This window comes from Barbatula barbatula, assembly GCF_947034865.1.
Source record: "Barbatula barbatula genome assembly, chromosome: 13".
NCBI classification, from domain to species: Eukaryota; Metazoa; Chordata; class Actinopteri; order Cypriniformes; family Nemacheilidae; genus Barbatula; species Barbatula barbatula.
In genome coordinates this window covers 17,633,259-17,646,652 of record NC_136776.1, presented here as the reverse complement: position 1 = coordinate 17,646,652, position 13,394 = coordinate 17,633,259, and the positions used below count along the sequence as shown (strand labels likewise).

General features: G+C 37.7%; 2 protein-coding genes across 3 annotated transcripts in view; both read right to left on the bottom strand.

The window, feature by feature from the left end:
• Positions 1-141: 141 nt before the first annotated feature.
• Positions 142-7,270, bottom strand: fkbp8 (FKBP prolyl isomerase 8). The gene is made up of 9 exons (XM_079471225.1): positions 7,129-7,270; positions 4,147-4,415; positions 3,890-4,059; positions 3,697-3,785; positions 3,248-3,468; positions 2,901-3,073; positions 2,624-2,701; positions 1,151-1,285; positions 142-981 (listed from the first exon to the last, which is right to left on the bottom strand). The coding sequence occupies exons 2-9, from the start codon at positions 4,406-4,408 to the stop codon at positions 895-897; spliced, it is 1,215 nt and encodes a 404-aa protein (XP_079327351.1). The 5' UTR covers positions 4,409-4,415; positions 7,129-7,270; the 3' UTR covers positions 142-894.
• A 211-nt stretch (positions 7,271-7,481) lies between these two features.
• ssbp4 (single stranded DNA binding protein 4) overlaps positions 7,482-13,394 on the bottom strand; it is a 48,363-nt gene continuing 42,450 nt past the window's right edge. The window contains exons 9-18 of one of the 2 annotated variants that reach the window (XM_079471260.1): positions 13,296-13,363; positions 13,147-13,214; positions 13,008-13,053; positions 12,886-12,921; positions 12,747-12,801; positions 12,410-12,480; positions 12,243-12,321; positions 12,068-12,096; positions 10,990-11,091; positions 7,482-10,593 (exon numbers count right to left, since the gene is read on the bottom strand). In XM_079471260.1, the coding sequence (XP_079327386.1) occupies positions 10,564-10,593; positions 10,990-11,091; positions 12,068-12,096; positions 12,243-12,321; positions 12,410-12,480; positions 12,747-12,801; positions 12,886-12,921; positions 13,008-13,053; positions 13,147-13,214; positions 13,296-13,363 (584 nt within the window). In that variant the 3' untranslated portion in view covers positions 7,482-10,563. Of the gene's footprint in view, positions 10,594-10,906; positions 11,092-12,067; positions 12,097-12,242; positions 12,322-12,409; positions 12,481-12,746; positions 12,802-12,885; positions 12,922-13,007; positions 13,054-13,146; positions 13,215-13,295; positions 13,364-13,394 lie in introns of those variants that run through there. The other variant, XM_079471259.1, reaches the window with a different exon arrangement.

Below are 13,394 nucleotides of genomic sequence, written 5' to 3'. Positions count from 1 at the left end.
TTACGATCCCGAGTTGTGATTGGTCTTTGCGTGTATTTAACCATTTAGCCAACTGTAAAAACACTGCTGAATGGACGCTAAACTTGACCAGTCACAAAGCGTTCACGAAATGTAACAAGAAATCACTGTGAACTCAATGAACTCAGTGCAAAAGTTTATTTCAGGGTAGAAAACAACAGGGAATGCTGAAAGTTTCCAACACTACAAAACAGGAATGGGAACTGAGACAATTAACATTAGAGGTCGGTTTTAGAGATATGACCCGTGTGTTCATCCTAAATAAATACGTGTTACACTAAATGCACATTCTTCTAGAAGCTGCTAAACAAATATCTGGAATATCTTCTCGTTACTTGGTCATGAAAATCTGAGGCTTTCAAAATACTATCAAAGGAACCTGAAAAAAACATCAAAAACTAAACATTGTAATGTACCACATCAGTGTATGAACCTGAAAACGTGCTCAGTATTTAGTGTCAGTAATTAATATTAGAAGATATCGTACAAGAATACAATCACTTTCTTCAATGTCTGAAAACTGTCAACAAGAAAGTTTCAGTTCACCAAAATAACATCCGGAAGAATAGCTGTTGTTTTCATTCGGAGTGAAACGCTGGACAATTTAAACAAACATTACTCTATCCAGCGACAACACCTACTGTACAAAGATAAATGTCTTTTTTTACCTGGGAACCTTTCTGTACATAAATACTAAATACAAATTTTATAATATCTATTTCTCCCCTAGCTGATCTTTCATGCATTTAAATAAAGATTATCATCATTTAAAATTACTGTAGAGCCTTTTCATTTCAATATTCTGTAAGCGGTCTCAGAGGTTTGCTTAGTTTCTTCTGCAACATCACGTTGAACATATTGTCACAGTGACTTATGTTAATTTCTAGCTGCGATGACGACAGATAAAGCTACGCCGCCAATCGCGACAGCTGTTGCACCGAAGAGCCACTTCCAACTGAGACCCTAAAAAGGGAAACACAAAAATGACATTTCGTAAATGGGTTTCGGGCAGACACGTGTGGCTTGTAAATATGCAACCCACTTCCTGTTCCGAGTAAACAAAGATACTCATAAACAAACAAGTGGTATCAAGTATACCAAATTATTTCATAGCGACAGTTTATTCTCTCACCCATGAGGACTTGCCGCGGTGTTTTTGCACACTGGCGTTCGACGGGTTGCCCAGCATCTTTTTATACATGGCTTGTTCGGCTCCTTTCTGCTCCGAGTGCTTCTTCACAAGCTTCGACAGCTCGGCGTGGATGGTCTGCCGAGAAGAGGGCAGAGAGTGAGATGTGTGTGTGGTGATGACAAAAAGCAAGGCGGATGAACAGTTGCTCACACCGACACATTGCAGCACACCGACACATGAGCAACGGTCTTACATGAACATTTTGCCAATAATTGAAAGTAATTCAGGATGTAAACAACTTTAAGACAATTTCTCAGTATTAGCTAGAAGATAAAAGCAGAAGTGAAAGATGTATCTTGTACTAAAGAAATGTGGGCATGCACGTATGTATTACCATGAAAAGCTTATTTTCCCCCTCATATGACCTTAAAATCAAGACACCTGAGCATTCTTGAGTAAAGAGGCTAAATGTTCAGTAGTCTGTGCCAATGACAGCGCAGGCACTTGGATTCACATTAAAGACAATAAATGAAAAAGTAATTTTGAAATGACATTTCATTATAGTCAGAAAATATAATTATTGTTATTGTTTTTTGTAAAGAAAAAAGTATGCTTTGCAGCTATAAATTCCTGAAACATAATATTGAGTTAAATTGGTTTTAAAGTCTGATTTACTTTTGTAATTTATTTGGACAGTTAAAAACAAATTAATAAATGTATCGAAAACATTGTAAAAGTAATCTATCCATCGTAACTGCAATGCAAACAAATAATATTAGAACAAAACAAAACTGTAAGAGCTTCTGGACCAGTGTTTACATCTTGCGACATGGCCTATATAAACGTCTGTTATGATGAAGCAACACTTCTCATCCCTCAATATAAAGCATCAAACTCTGCACCTAAAAACAGGTTAAAAGGTTAAAAACTATGAAACTAATTAATTTACCTAATTAGTTGCATATTAATAAGTAGCACCTACTGTGAATGGCATCTCAAATATACCCTTTCAAAACTCTGAGTCAAAATATTACACCACAACCTGTTATTTCATTTAATTACTGATTAACCGACTAACCCGAGAATACCACAAGCAAACAAGATGGTAGAAAGCAATGCTATACTTGAGTGTCTATCTCTATAAAGACCAGACACATGAGAACAGCTGGGGGGTTGTATTTGTGCAGACGTAGGTGAGTTGCAAGTGCAAGAAGGCTCATAAAGCAGAACGCATTGGCAGTCAGATGGCAGGACACAGGGAACCTCATCCGTCCGCCTCTGTAAGCAGAACGGGGGAATGCTGCTTTAGATATGGCAAGTGTGCGGAGGGACCCAGCTATTTTTAGACACGGATAGAAATAAGATCCTGGGAGTTTGTGAACACTATGTTCCATCCGGCTTGGACGGGTTCCATTTGGGGGTCTGCAGCGCCATCTGTTGGTAACCTTGGGGGATGCAAGTATAGTTTATTACCTTGTTACTAGGCTCCAACTTCAAGGCGGTTTTTAAAGTTCTAATGGCTTCGGCAATCTCCCCCTGCAGAGCAAGAACCTGCAGACAAAACGCACATCACATGACAGCAGTTTGTAATATCATCACATCTGAATCTCTTCCCCATCCTGGCTTACATTTCCCCAACCAGCAGTCTAAACGGAACCAAACAGATGCCTGCTGTCGTTAAATCCAAAAACTCATTACTTTTTAATGAGAGTAAGTGAAAACGATATGCTTGAAAATACGGAAAACCAACCTTGCCTTTGCGGAACAGGGCTTTGACATTGTCTGGCTGGTGTGCCAGGACAGAGACGCAAGATCGCAGTGCGGCATCGTAGTGGTCTAGCTTGAGTTGTGCGGCGGCCATGTTGTTGAGACATTTCACCTTCATGTCCAGAAGTTCTTCCTCTTCCTGCTGACTGATGTCCACTGAGATAAGAGATCAATGATAAGTGGATGCAAAGACACATGAGATACAATTCAATAATATATCAAACTTTCCAGTACCTCAACTTAAAGCATTTATGAGAATGCTATGAATTACATTTTTGAGTAGGAATATAAAACTCCAAGTTTTTCAGCAGGTCACACACAACCTCTCACCTCTGGAACTTGATTCTGTTATCTGCAGCGCGATTCCATACGAATTAACAGCAAAAGCGTAGTCAGCGTGCTGATAGTGAATGTTTCCTCTCTCTCTCTTTTTATTGGCCAGGTTAATTCTCTCCAAAGGGGGCATGAGCTCCAGGTCTGGAGCATCGGCTGCTGACAAAAGCTGGACCTCTAGTGTGAGATCAGCGTCGGGGGGAATAGCTGGTGAAGAGCTGAAAGACGAGATACATGGTTTAGAATCACTTAAACATTTAAGTCGTAAGTAAACTTTTGTTGTCAGATGTTGTTTTGTTATGCGCCAAAACAGGTGGAGATAAAGTAACCTATGCTGTATGAGGTGATCTGTTCTCATAAGTAGTTCAATTAAATCATTCACAATTGCCATAAAAATTCCAATAATAACCTAGTGTGTCTCAGTTTCAGTTAAACAGTAAACTAACCTTCCAAGAGCACCAAACGAGTATTTTGCACCAGCTTCAACGAGAGCCTTTTCATTGGTTTCCATCAACTGCACAGTGAGATCCAGGGCCTACAAATGAGAGACGCTTATAACATTGTCATTTAAATTTGTTGACAGTTAAGGGGCTCTTATCTTCAGACAACTCAGAAGATGAAATCAGATAAGGAACGTACCTGGATGACATCCCCATCCCCAAGAGTAAACGATAAGTCTGGCTGCTCTTCCACCATGGTTCCATCGCTGAGAGAGGTTTTAAGATGGATAGTGACATTTTGACCTCTCTGGGGTCTGCTGTTTGGACCTGCGCCGGGTTCCAGGACCTTCTTTTTAAGCTGTCCGTTACCTGGTTGTTACAGAGAGAAATTCTTAAAGTGACAGTTCACCTAATGATGAAACCTGCTGGACACAACAACATGCAGGTCCTCAGTACCTAAAACATCCAGCCACTCTTCTGGGTGTGTGGGAGGATGGTCCGCATTCGCATCTGATTTAGCAGCGTCTTCAGCAACACTGTTTTTCTTTTGCCCTCCACCTGCATCTTCTAAAGGCGGTAGGTCTTCATCCACGTCGTCTTCCATGTCTTTCAAAATCTCAAAGTCTTCCCCACTGTCCAGCAGAGAGGCATGCTCCGGGTTCTTTCCCGACGGCACCGCCTTTTGGTTATCACCATTCACATCCTTGCTATCGGCCATTTGGTCTCTGTAGGAGCAGAGAATAGTAAGAGGTTTAGAATGACACAACACTAATAAAACCATATAATCATATTTGTAACCACGTAGAGGGAATATGAATGAATCTGCATCATTTAAGACCGCAGATGACCTGCATTTAGGCAATTGTAATATGTGCGTTACATGTGCCTAAAAAAAAATGATCTTCAACAACTCATTAAATGAAATAGTATGTCTTACACTGTCCTTACATGATGATTTTAGGGTTTCTAAACATGATTATTAGAGCATTCACTCATCTACTGCAATATATTTTTAAGGCAAACTACTTGCTTACTCCTCATAAACCATTTCAGCTAGTGCTCCCACCTATTGTTTATTGTATACATATCTGCACTAGCTGACGCAAGTTGCTAAGATAAGGTTAAAGTTGAGAGAAACTGGAAATCTCCAATGTGAAGGTCGAGCAACGACCTTAAATGGGTTGAACATGAAATGAAAAATCAAAAAACGAACCGACTTTATTTGCTAAGAGCCCTCGGCAGTTCAGATTTCTATACTTGACATCTCTGTAAATAATCAACCAAAAGAAGTTTAACTCATATAGGTCATACACTATTATCTGTTCAACTGTAGTTTCATACACGGGTGATTCTCACGAAATATTGGTTTCAAGATGTCAAACATGATTCTCTTAAAAACACCAGTATCCACAAATTCCCTTTAAATTCATTTAAAACAAGGTGTGACATGTTTAAAGGCATTCATTTCAAAAACTTTTTGAGTTTAACCATTTTTCTTTTTTTTTTACAAAAAAGGCTTAAACAAATTCTCATTACTGTAACTATTTAAAACTGTCAATCTCATAGCATGTTTTGCTTAAAACAAACAAAGCCATGATGCCTAAGCAAGTTTTTATTAATCATACATAAGACAATGAATTTTATTTTTATAGAATGTTATTCATGTAAACTTTCTTTAAATGTGAAAACTTATCTGCATCGGTCAAGAGAATTAAAAAATTTTAACTAAAGAAATATTAAGTAATTAATTAACTTGTTAGCCGTTTCAAAAGTACTAGTAGATGTGTTTCTTAACAAAAAAAAATCAAACTTCATGTAAATGTGTGTGTGTGTGTGTGTGTGTTTAAAGACTTCAAACAGTCTTTAAAAAACATTATGGAGGATGAAAATATTAGTCCTGGGCATTTCTTCCTTCCACTATTTATTCATTTTTATTATACATGAATATTCTATCAATCATATTTTGTCATTTGAGAACATCTAGTAGAAAATCCTATTGTTTGTTTCACAATATTTTAATTTTACTCTGTTTACAATTCAGGACGTGGTTATGGTTATGAGAATTTCAGCAGAAAAAAAACTATAAAATACATAAATAATTCATTCCTACGTCAAAATTACGTAGAACACGACTTTCTGTACTGTGATCATTTTTGTTACCGAATTGTACGTTTCATAAAATGTAAATCTTTACTGCCATGTTTTAATGGTTTTGTGAGGATCACACACCAGATTAATGACAAGTGTTTATCAAGCTCTTACCAAATGTTAGGAATAGCCTTAAAAGTATTCATCAAGATGCTGTAATGTTTGTTAGGCTGCCATTGGTTGTCTTAAAACTAAGGGGGTGCCTACCTAGACAACATAATGTCAATCAACTTTTAAAGACCCCCAAATGAAAATGTTATCGTTTCCATAGCTCAGATGTCTTCTGACACTCTCCAATGGAGATACGATTTTGGGGTCATTTTCTCAGGAGAAATATACGAGAAAAGTTTCCATCTGCTCTTCATTTAATCTCGTTAAAGAATGAAATTGTGATATTACAGAGATCTCATCCGTCATTTTTATGTCGTATGGCAAGACACAACCCTTTAAAACAGGACAGTAGCGACTGAAACACGCGAATAAATACCACAGAGCTATTATTCAGATAGCACTAAGCATGCACAGATGTGCAGAATGTGTATGAATACATAACTAAAAAAGAAATCAGAGACTTGTCCATTATTTCTAAGCCATATTGCCTTCCCTTATTCACTTTCCAAAAACAAATTAACCTTTTCAATATAATCGATCCATATTGAATTAAAATAATCGCAAGAATCTAAACGTCACTTAAAATAATAATATTAGGTTTCTTATTCGTGGCATGTGTTTAAATACTAATCTAAAACACGGCATGGTTTATATGTAAAAAAAAAACACGGTAACGCCATCGTACATGACCGAAAGCCATGGTTTCGCTTCGCCATTATTACCTATAGAAAGCACGTGACCTTTTACACGAAACGTTATTCGTTAGTAAACCCTGGTCATGTAAGATAATAAAAAACATACAAGCAAACCATTGTTGACCAATATTTTAATACTTCAATGTGCACCTTTGCTATGCTAATATCCTCACGAATATAACTGATAGGAAATCTTGGAATCTTTTTCAGACAAAATGTGTGACGTTATCCGATAAAGATTCAAAAACGTCGTCTCGCATGAGCAGGCTAAACGCATATATTCATAAACGAATGAAAAAAGCTTCATTCATTTGTAGAAAATTAAGCATTTCCAGAACATTCTAGCAAGTTTGCTCGCGTACACAGGCTCAACGCACGCTACATAACTTACTACTTATGACTAACATAGCAGCGTAGCAACTCTTTGTGCTTATTTATATGCATTAAAAGTGTTGCAAAACAAGAAGATTTATAAAATACTTACCGCAGTGTGCGGGAATACCTGCTTGGAGCAGCGCAGCAACAACTTTGACATCAAAACAAGATTTAATCACTGCAACTTCCGGGTAGAGCCAAAGGTCACTCCGACAAAGACAAAATAAAGGTCTCTCGCTCAAGGTCGCTTCAATGACTGCGGCGGACCTTTAATTTTTAATTATAACATCTCTCTGCGAAACAACCATTTCGTTTTATGTTCTATCAACTACTATAAATAATATTTATATCTATTTTTATTGTTTTAAAAGACATCAAGTGTCTCATACTGGAATCTGCCAAATGAATAAATGTAAATGTAAAATTAGTATGCCCTTTTAAAAAACAAAACCGAAACACACAAAATATCAAATTACATTTATTATTGATGCAATCATTTCTTTTTTATAAGCAAATTTTCTTTTTTCTTCTTTGATTCTAAAGAAACTTTACAATATAAAGAAACATACAAAGGACATATTTACCTACACAAGACACCTAGGCCCTAGGGACAATGATCCGAGCTACCCTACTATGAAATACAAAGCAAACCCAATGGGACAGACTGCTTCATATTGAATACTGTCATGTCGCAGGAAAGGACATCGAAAATTACAGAAGAATTTCTGTCGTTCCCTCCCATGGCCCTTCCTTGCTGCATAATTCCTTTTGAAAACATCTTCCTAATGTTACAATATAATACATCACAACAAAAGTGCAGAGATGGTCAACAATTAAAAACTTTAAGAGGATCAGTGAGTAACCGAGCAATTCCATTTGAACAATTTCTCTTTTGTGAATAGAAATCTAAATAATTTTCAAAGTTTATAATGTATTTCTCTTTTTAAAAATAATCATTTTAGTGATCATTTTAAAATAGCAAATGGGCTGCGTGTTTATCTTAAACTTGCATATTTGACTCACAATGCACTTTCATCAAATTACTGCATTGAATACATATTCTGTATTACGTAACACACAACACATCCGTTTCCTGGTTGTCTGAGGAATTCAGGCTTGGACTCAAGTTCTGCTAATGTTTGAAGGAATAATGCAAAAAACTATTCTGTAACTTGATTTACAGGGGTGACCATCGATCTGCACTTTTACAGCAAAAGCATCTCTTTAAAATACAAAAACACAAACAGAATCTTTATAACTTATTTTCAGCTGTACTCATTGGCTGTGACTGACATATCAAAACATGTCAATGATATCAAAATGCATTTTACAGTATTTACAGTAAAACAAAAGGTGGGGGGTTGGTTCTAGAAGGGTTGCGGGCAGGTTTAAAGACGAGGGGCTGTTCACCACACACGTTACACTCAACCTTAACTTACCAGGAGCCTGGACCTGCTCTCTCAATGTCCAAAAACACATTATGTACTGTACTTAACACATTCTTGACAAAAGCATTTTAACTGGGATGGCAAAAGCAAAAAAAAGAAAAATTTGAGGGGTCAAAGTGACCATCTAGATTTGTTTTTCTTACAGTGAGTAAGTTTTATAACATCTGATGAATTATTTGTGGGCATGAAATGGCTGGTTTAATGAGGTTACGCATCTTTTAATTTGAATTGTATGTAAGGGAGACCTTTTGAGTGAATCTCAAAAAACTAAAGACATTCCTGACTCATATTTACCCTTGAAATAAATCAGAAAAGTGTCTAAAAAATAATAGAGAAACCCATTTTACCATTTAAGGTTTTTTCTTTTGCCTTTGAATTAATTTGAAACTATTCAAAAAAGTTTGTCATGTGATTTTTAAAGCATTTAAAAGTATTTTGTATTCGTTTCACTTTACCTTTCCACGGATTTAAATAACAATGGCAGTAATAATTTCATTGTAACACTATTAAAAAACTGAATTATAGAAATATGACTTTGAAACTATATGAAATACATTATATTTTTTGTACGAAAAAAGAACTCAATATTGGTTTTGCTTCTAAAGTTGAGAAAATATGACCCAGGCATGTCTTTGTGAGATGCACCCTTGTCATTTTATCCCAACCCTACACCATACTACACCACAAGTTAAAGTCCGCAGACTCCGTATCGGCCAGCAGAATGCAACCTCATATCAAGAAAGAGATGGCACCACACATGAGCTTCACAGACAAGTCGTGTATTGAAAATACCAATAAGGTCCATGACCAAAAAGTTATATTTACAGACATGGGACTATAGAGCACAAGAAAACGGGTGCTTGTAAGAGCAGTCTGCATATTCCAACTACTTTTACAAACACGGGGGTAATAGTCTAAAACATTTGCAAAACAATGGCAAACATAGTGGAGATATCACAACTATAGACGGCAACTTATCTAGAATAGATGGTCACATGTGTTCGTTCTAGATGTTGACCAATTTGGTGATCAGGGCAAGGGGATGAAATATGCTATGCTGAAATGGACCGATGGCAGTGAATGCAATGGCAGTAATCCTTTAACGCAACACGCTGAGGCCCGAAAAAGGATGACATATGCGACATTTTTAAAACGTATTCCCATTTTTTAAATACAGTGCCATACAGGTGTATAACGCCAGTGATCGTAATCGATAAGGAGCCACTTAGACACTAAACTGAGGTTGTACATCTCGGTACCTCTCTCTTGTAGTGATGACATCAGTTCTAAGTACAGAGGTATATGCAAAGAAAAACATCTGACAAAACGACTAAAACAAAACATATAGACAAATACCTAAAATCATCATGTAAACAGAAGTGTCATTGTGCATTTCTGAATGTGTGCTTATTCTGTCATCGATGTTGTTGAGATACAAATGTGCCCTTTACAGGATAAAATTATGAGTACATCATCATAGCAATATCAATTATGAAAATAAGAACAATAATATTATCAATAATATACAAATATATTGTAATGAGACCATTCCTTCCCTTTATCGTGTCACCACTTCCGGTTTCAAAATGTACACGGCAATCAAACAGCGGACGCCTCCGTCCTCAGCGTTTAAATGCAGGCGAAAAATCAACAGGTTTGAAATAAAGCCACCAGCCTCAATGCTGATGAGCAGCGTGATATCATCTCCTGGCACAGTCCCACACACACACACAAACACACACACACGCGGTGGTTCCGTCGAGGACCCTCAATGTCCCGAACCGGTGACGAAGCCCGGCAGGCAGGTGGACTCCGCGAGAAGGCTCTTCCTGTGAGTCGAGGCTCGCTTTCTTCCAGTCGACGTCACCGCGCCAGCTTTGTACTGGGTGGTTCTACCATGAGTCCTTCGGTCCGTGGAGATGCCGACCCGCTAGGGGGCGCCACCGCACCAGCCCAAAGTGTTGGAGGGTGATGGTTGGGAAGGGGTGGGTGTAATGATCGTACAAAATAAAATAAAACGGACGCAGCAGAGGTCGGGAAGGTGAGGTGGGGGGGTGGGTTAAAAAAAAAGTCAAAAAATAAAACAGCAAAGAAAATCACACACTCATCGTCATGTTGGGTGAATACTGCAACAAGAAGAGAGGAAAGGGGAAAGGAGAGGGATAAACATGAGTCAATGATAATTGCTCTTGAAATTACGAAAGTTCACCACTGTGGAAAACTAGATACAACAGTCACAGCTATGCATTACATACAACAATATAACAGAAACAACATATTACATTTCAACCACGTATTCAGATCTGAGAAAAATCACAATCGTGATTAGCATTAATTCAGGTTCACCAAGTCCGGCCAATTGTGACAGGAAGTGTACATGTGAAACATGTTTTCAAGATGTCTGGCGTAACTCAGGTCTGAATTGACAGAAACGTCTGCTGATCAGAAGCGATACTTCTTTCAGGTGGTTACAGGAGAAGAGGGAAGGAGAGATAATGTGGGTTGGTGTAATGTGTACTTACACTTTCATTTTGGAATGGGTTTAAAAAGTTGCCTGCCATCTCCCCGTCATCCCGTGGGGTCCCTGGGGGGTTGTTCATGCCTGCCATGTTGTTCGGGGAGTTCTAGATAAGAGACATTATTTACATTATTAAGGGTCAACATTCCATTTCATCTCTTCTCACTCCTTACACGTTAAGATTTTTGTGGTGCACGTATATACTTAGGATTTAATTAAAAATTGTTTAATATTTTAGTTTTTGTGCTAAATTTTCCTTTTTCATAATTTAGTTTTTATACTTTACTTTCGCGTATATTATACGTTTTTCCTTATATTTCAATGATATCTTATATTTTTCGTTTTGATTTCATTTTACTCCATGTATCAACCCTTTTTAGGGGGGTCAATGTTTAAATGTTTTTTACTTGATGTGTGCCAAATATGCAAAGACAACTATAAGGAAGCGATTCGTAGGCTTTTTTTCTCTGAAAATCGAAACACTTAAGACCATTGCACATTGAGTCCTAAATTTGCGTCCCAAGTAAAAAAGATTAATACAACCTAACGTTGTGTCAATCACATTAACACACTGCGTCCGATATCTTCGGACGGGGTACTGCGTTCTCGCATCCGTGGCAAGCATTTTGAGAGGAGTTTTGACAATTCAGAGACACGGCAAATACGAAAAACACATACGAACATTTCGGACTGTATGTACAAAAACCTTACGGTTCTATCAAAACATTGAACACTATGATTAAAACATAACGGAAACGTCTCAACCAATGGTTGAGTTTAGTTTCTGAATTCTTATGCATTATATTAAGTGATGCTATTAAGATAGAAACTGTGCTGCATCTTTAAAATAGTAAATTGTATTAAAATGCAATTGAAAAGAATGCCATCACTGCCCTTCCATAACCTGGTCTCTCCATATTTTGTGAATTTTCTACCATCATTCATTATTATAAGTCACCCTTTATGTGAGTACTGCAAGTAAAAAGTGCTTGTCAACTTCGTTTCCATTTTCTAAAAACTAAGATTTGGTTGGAAAGCGACGATATGTGAAATTCAATTACATCCAATGACTGACTTCTCACCTTTGGCAACCCATCCATATCACCTGAACCTGCAATCACAACAAGTAACTATGATTCGTTTTCACATTATTGACACAATAGCAAGTACATTTAAAAACCTTGAGAAACACAATATTATATATCATTTATAATATCTATCATATCAAACCTAGATATTTGTATCAAGAAGTCTTACCTAAAGATCCATTCATATGGTGTGGCTCCATCGATCCCATCCCACCCATTGGACCGTCGGGTCCAGGACCCATTGGGAACTACAAACACATGACCACATTTAAGCTCATCCTCACAAAGACAAAAACCTATTCTTATATAGCAAAAAATGTCAGTTTGCCAACGTACATTCGGTCTGTTGCCACCAGGGCCAATGGGATTCATCATTGTGTAGATGTTTTCACTGGAATTCGTTGAGTCTGTCAGAAAACAGATTACATTTCTTATTAAACTGTTCATCTGGAAACCCATTTCTGTGAAGTATTGCTCAGTAAACAGCAGTGACAAGCAAAGTTTGGCTGATGTATTAAATGTGTTTTACAAAACAAAGAGCTTTAAGCTAATCTTCAGTCACTGAGATCATTTCTCAGCTCAGCTAAATTATCATGAACTTTCAATAAAAAAGAGCTGACATTCAGAGCACAACTGCCGGTAAATCCCCAGGATTAGATGAAAGCAAACTGACCTCCTGGGCTTGGCATGATGGGAGTTCCTGGAGGTCCACCACCTCCTGGAGGACCCTGCGTGATGAGAACGGAAAATGTATTCTCGAGATCATTTCAGAAAAAAGATGAGAACAAAAAGCGAGTGGGATAAAATCTTACCACATAATTTCCTGGTGATGAAGATGAGTATGCTATCTGTAGGAAAAAGCAATGATGATATTACGAACCATTTCCAAAATAACTACAGCTGAACGTGTCAATTCAGAATTTTTAACACTTACTGAGTTTGAGTTAGGGTTAGGCCACGGCCCCCTACCACCAGGACCCCTGAGAAAGAGAGAAAATGTAAGCATTCGTGTTTATGTGTGAATAAGTGCGGCATAAATTGCTTTAAATGTACATATCAGGACAAACACTCACATGTTCATGCCAGGCATACCGGGCCCGCCGAGAGAGTTTGGAGGAGGTCTCATTCCTCCGCCGTAGTTCTACAAACACAGAGATGGAAAAGTTCAGCTCTCACTTCAAGTAGGGTAAAAGGCATTTGATTGACAGGGATGTTGACCAACCTGTGGGCCCATGCCTCCCATTACTCTGGGTGGATTCATCCTCATCGGGCCGCCCATGTTTGGGTGTACTAATAGAGACGAACAACCACGGTCAGTTTA

Coding starts and splice junctions, on each gene's coding strand:
- fkbp8 (XM_079471225.1), bottom strand. CDS start 4,408: ATGGCCGATAGCAAGGATGTGAATGGTGATAACCAAAAGGCGGTGCCG. Junction 3,786..3,889: donor GGGATGGGGATGTCATCCAG/GTACGTTCCTTA, acceptor TCTCATTTGTAG/GCCCTGGATCTCACTGTGCA. Junction 2,702..2,900: donor CCCTGTTCCGCAAAGGCAAG/GTTGGTTTTCCG, acceptor TTTTGTCTGCAG/GTTCTTGCTCTGCAGGGGGA.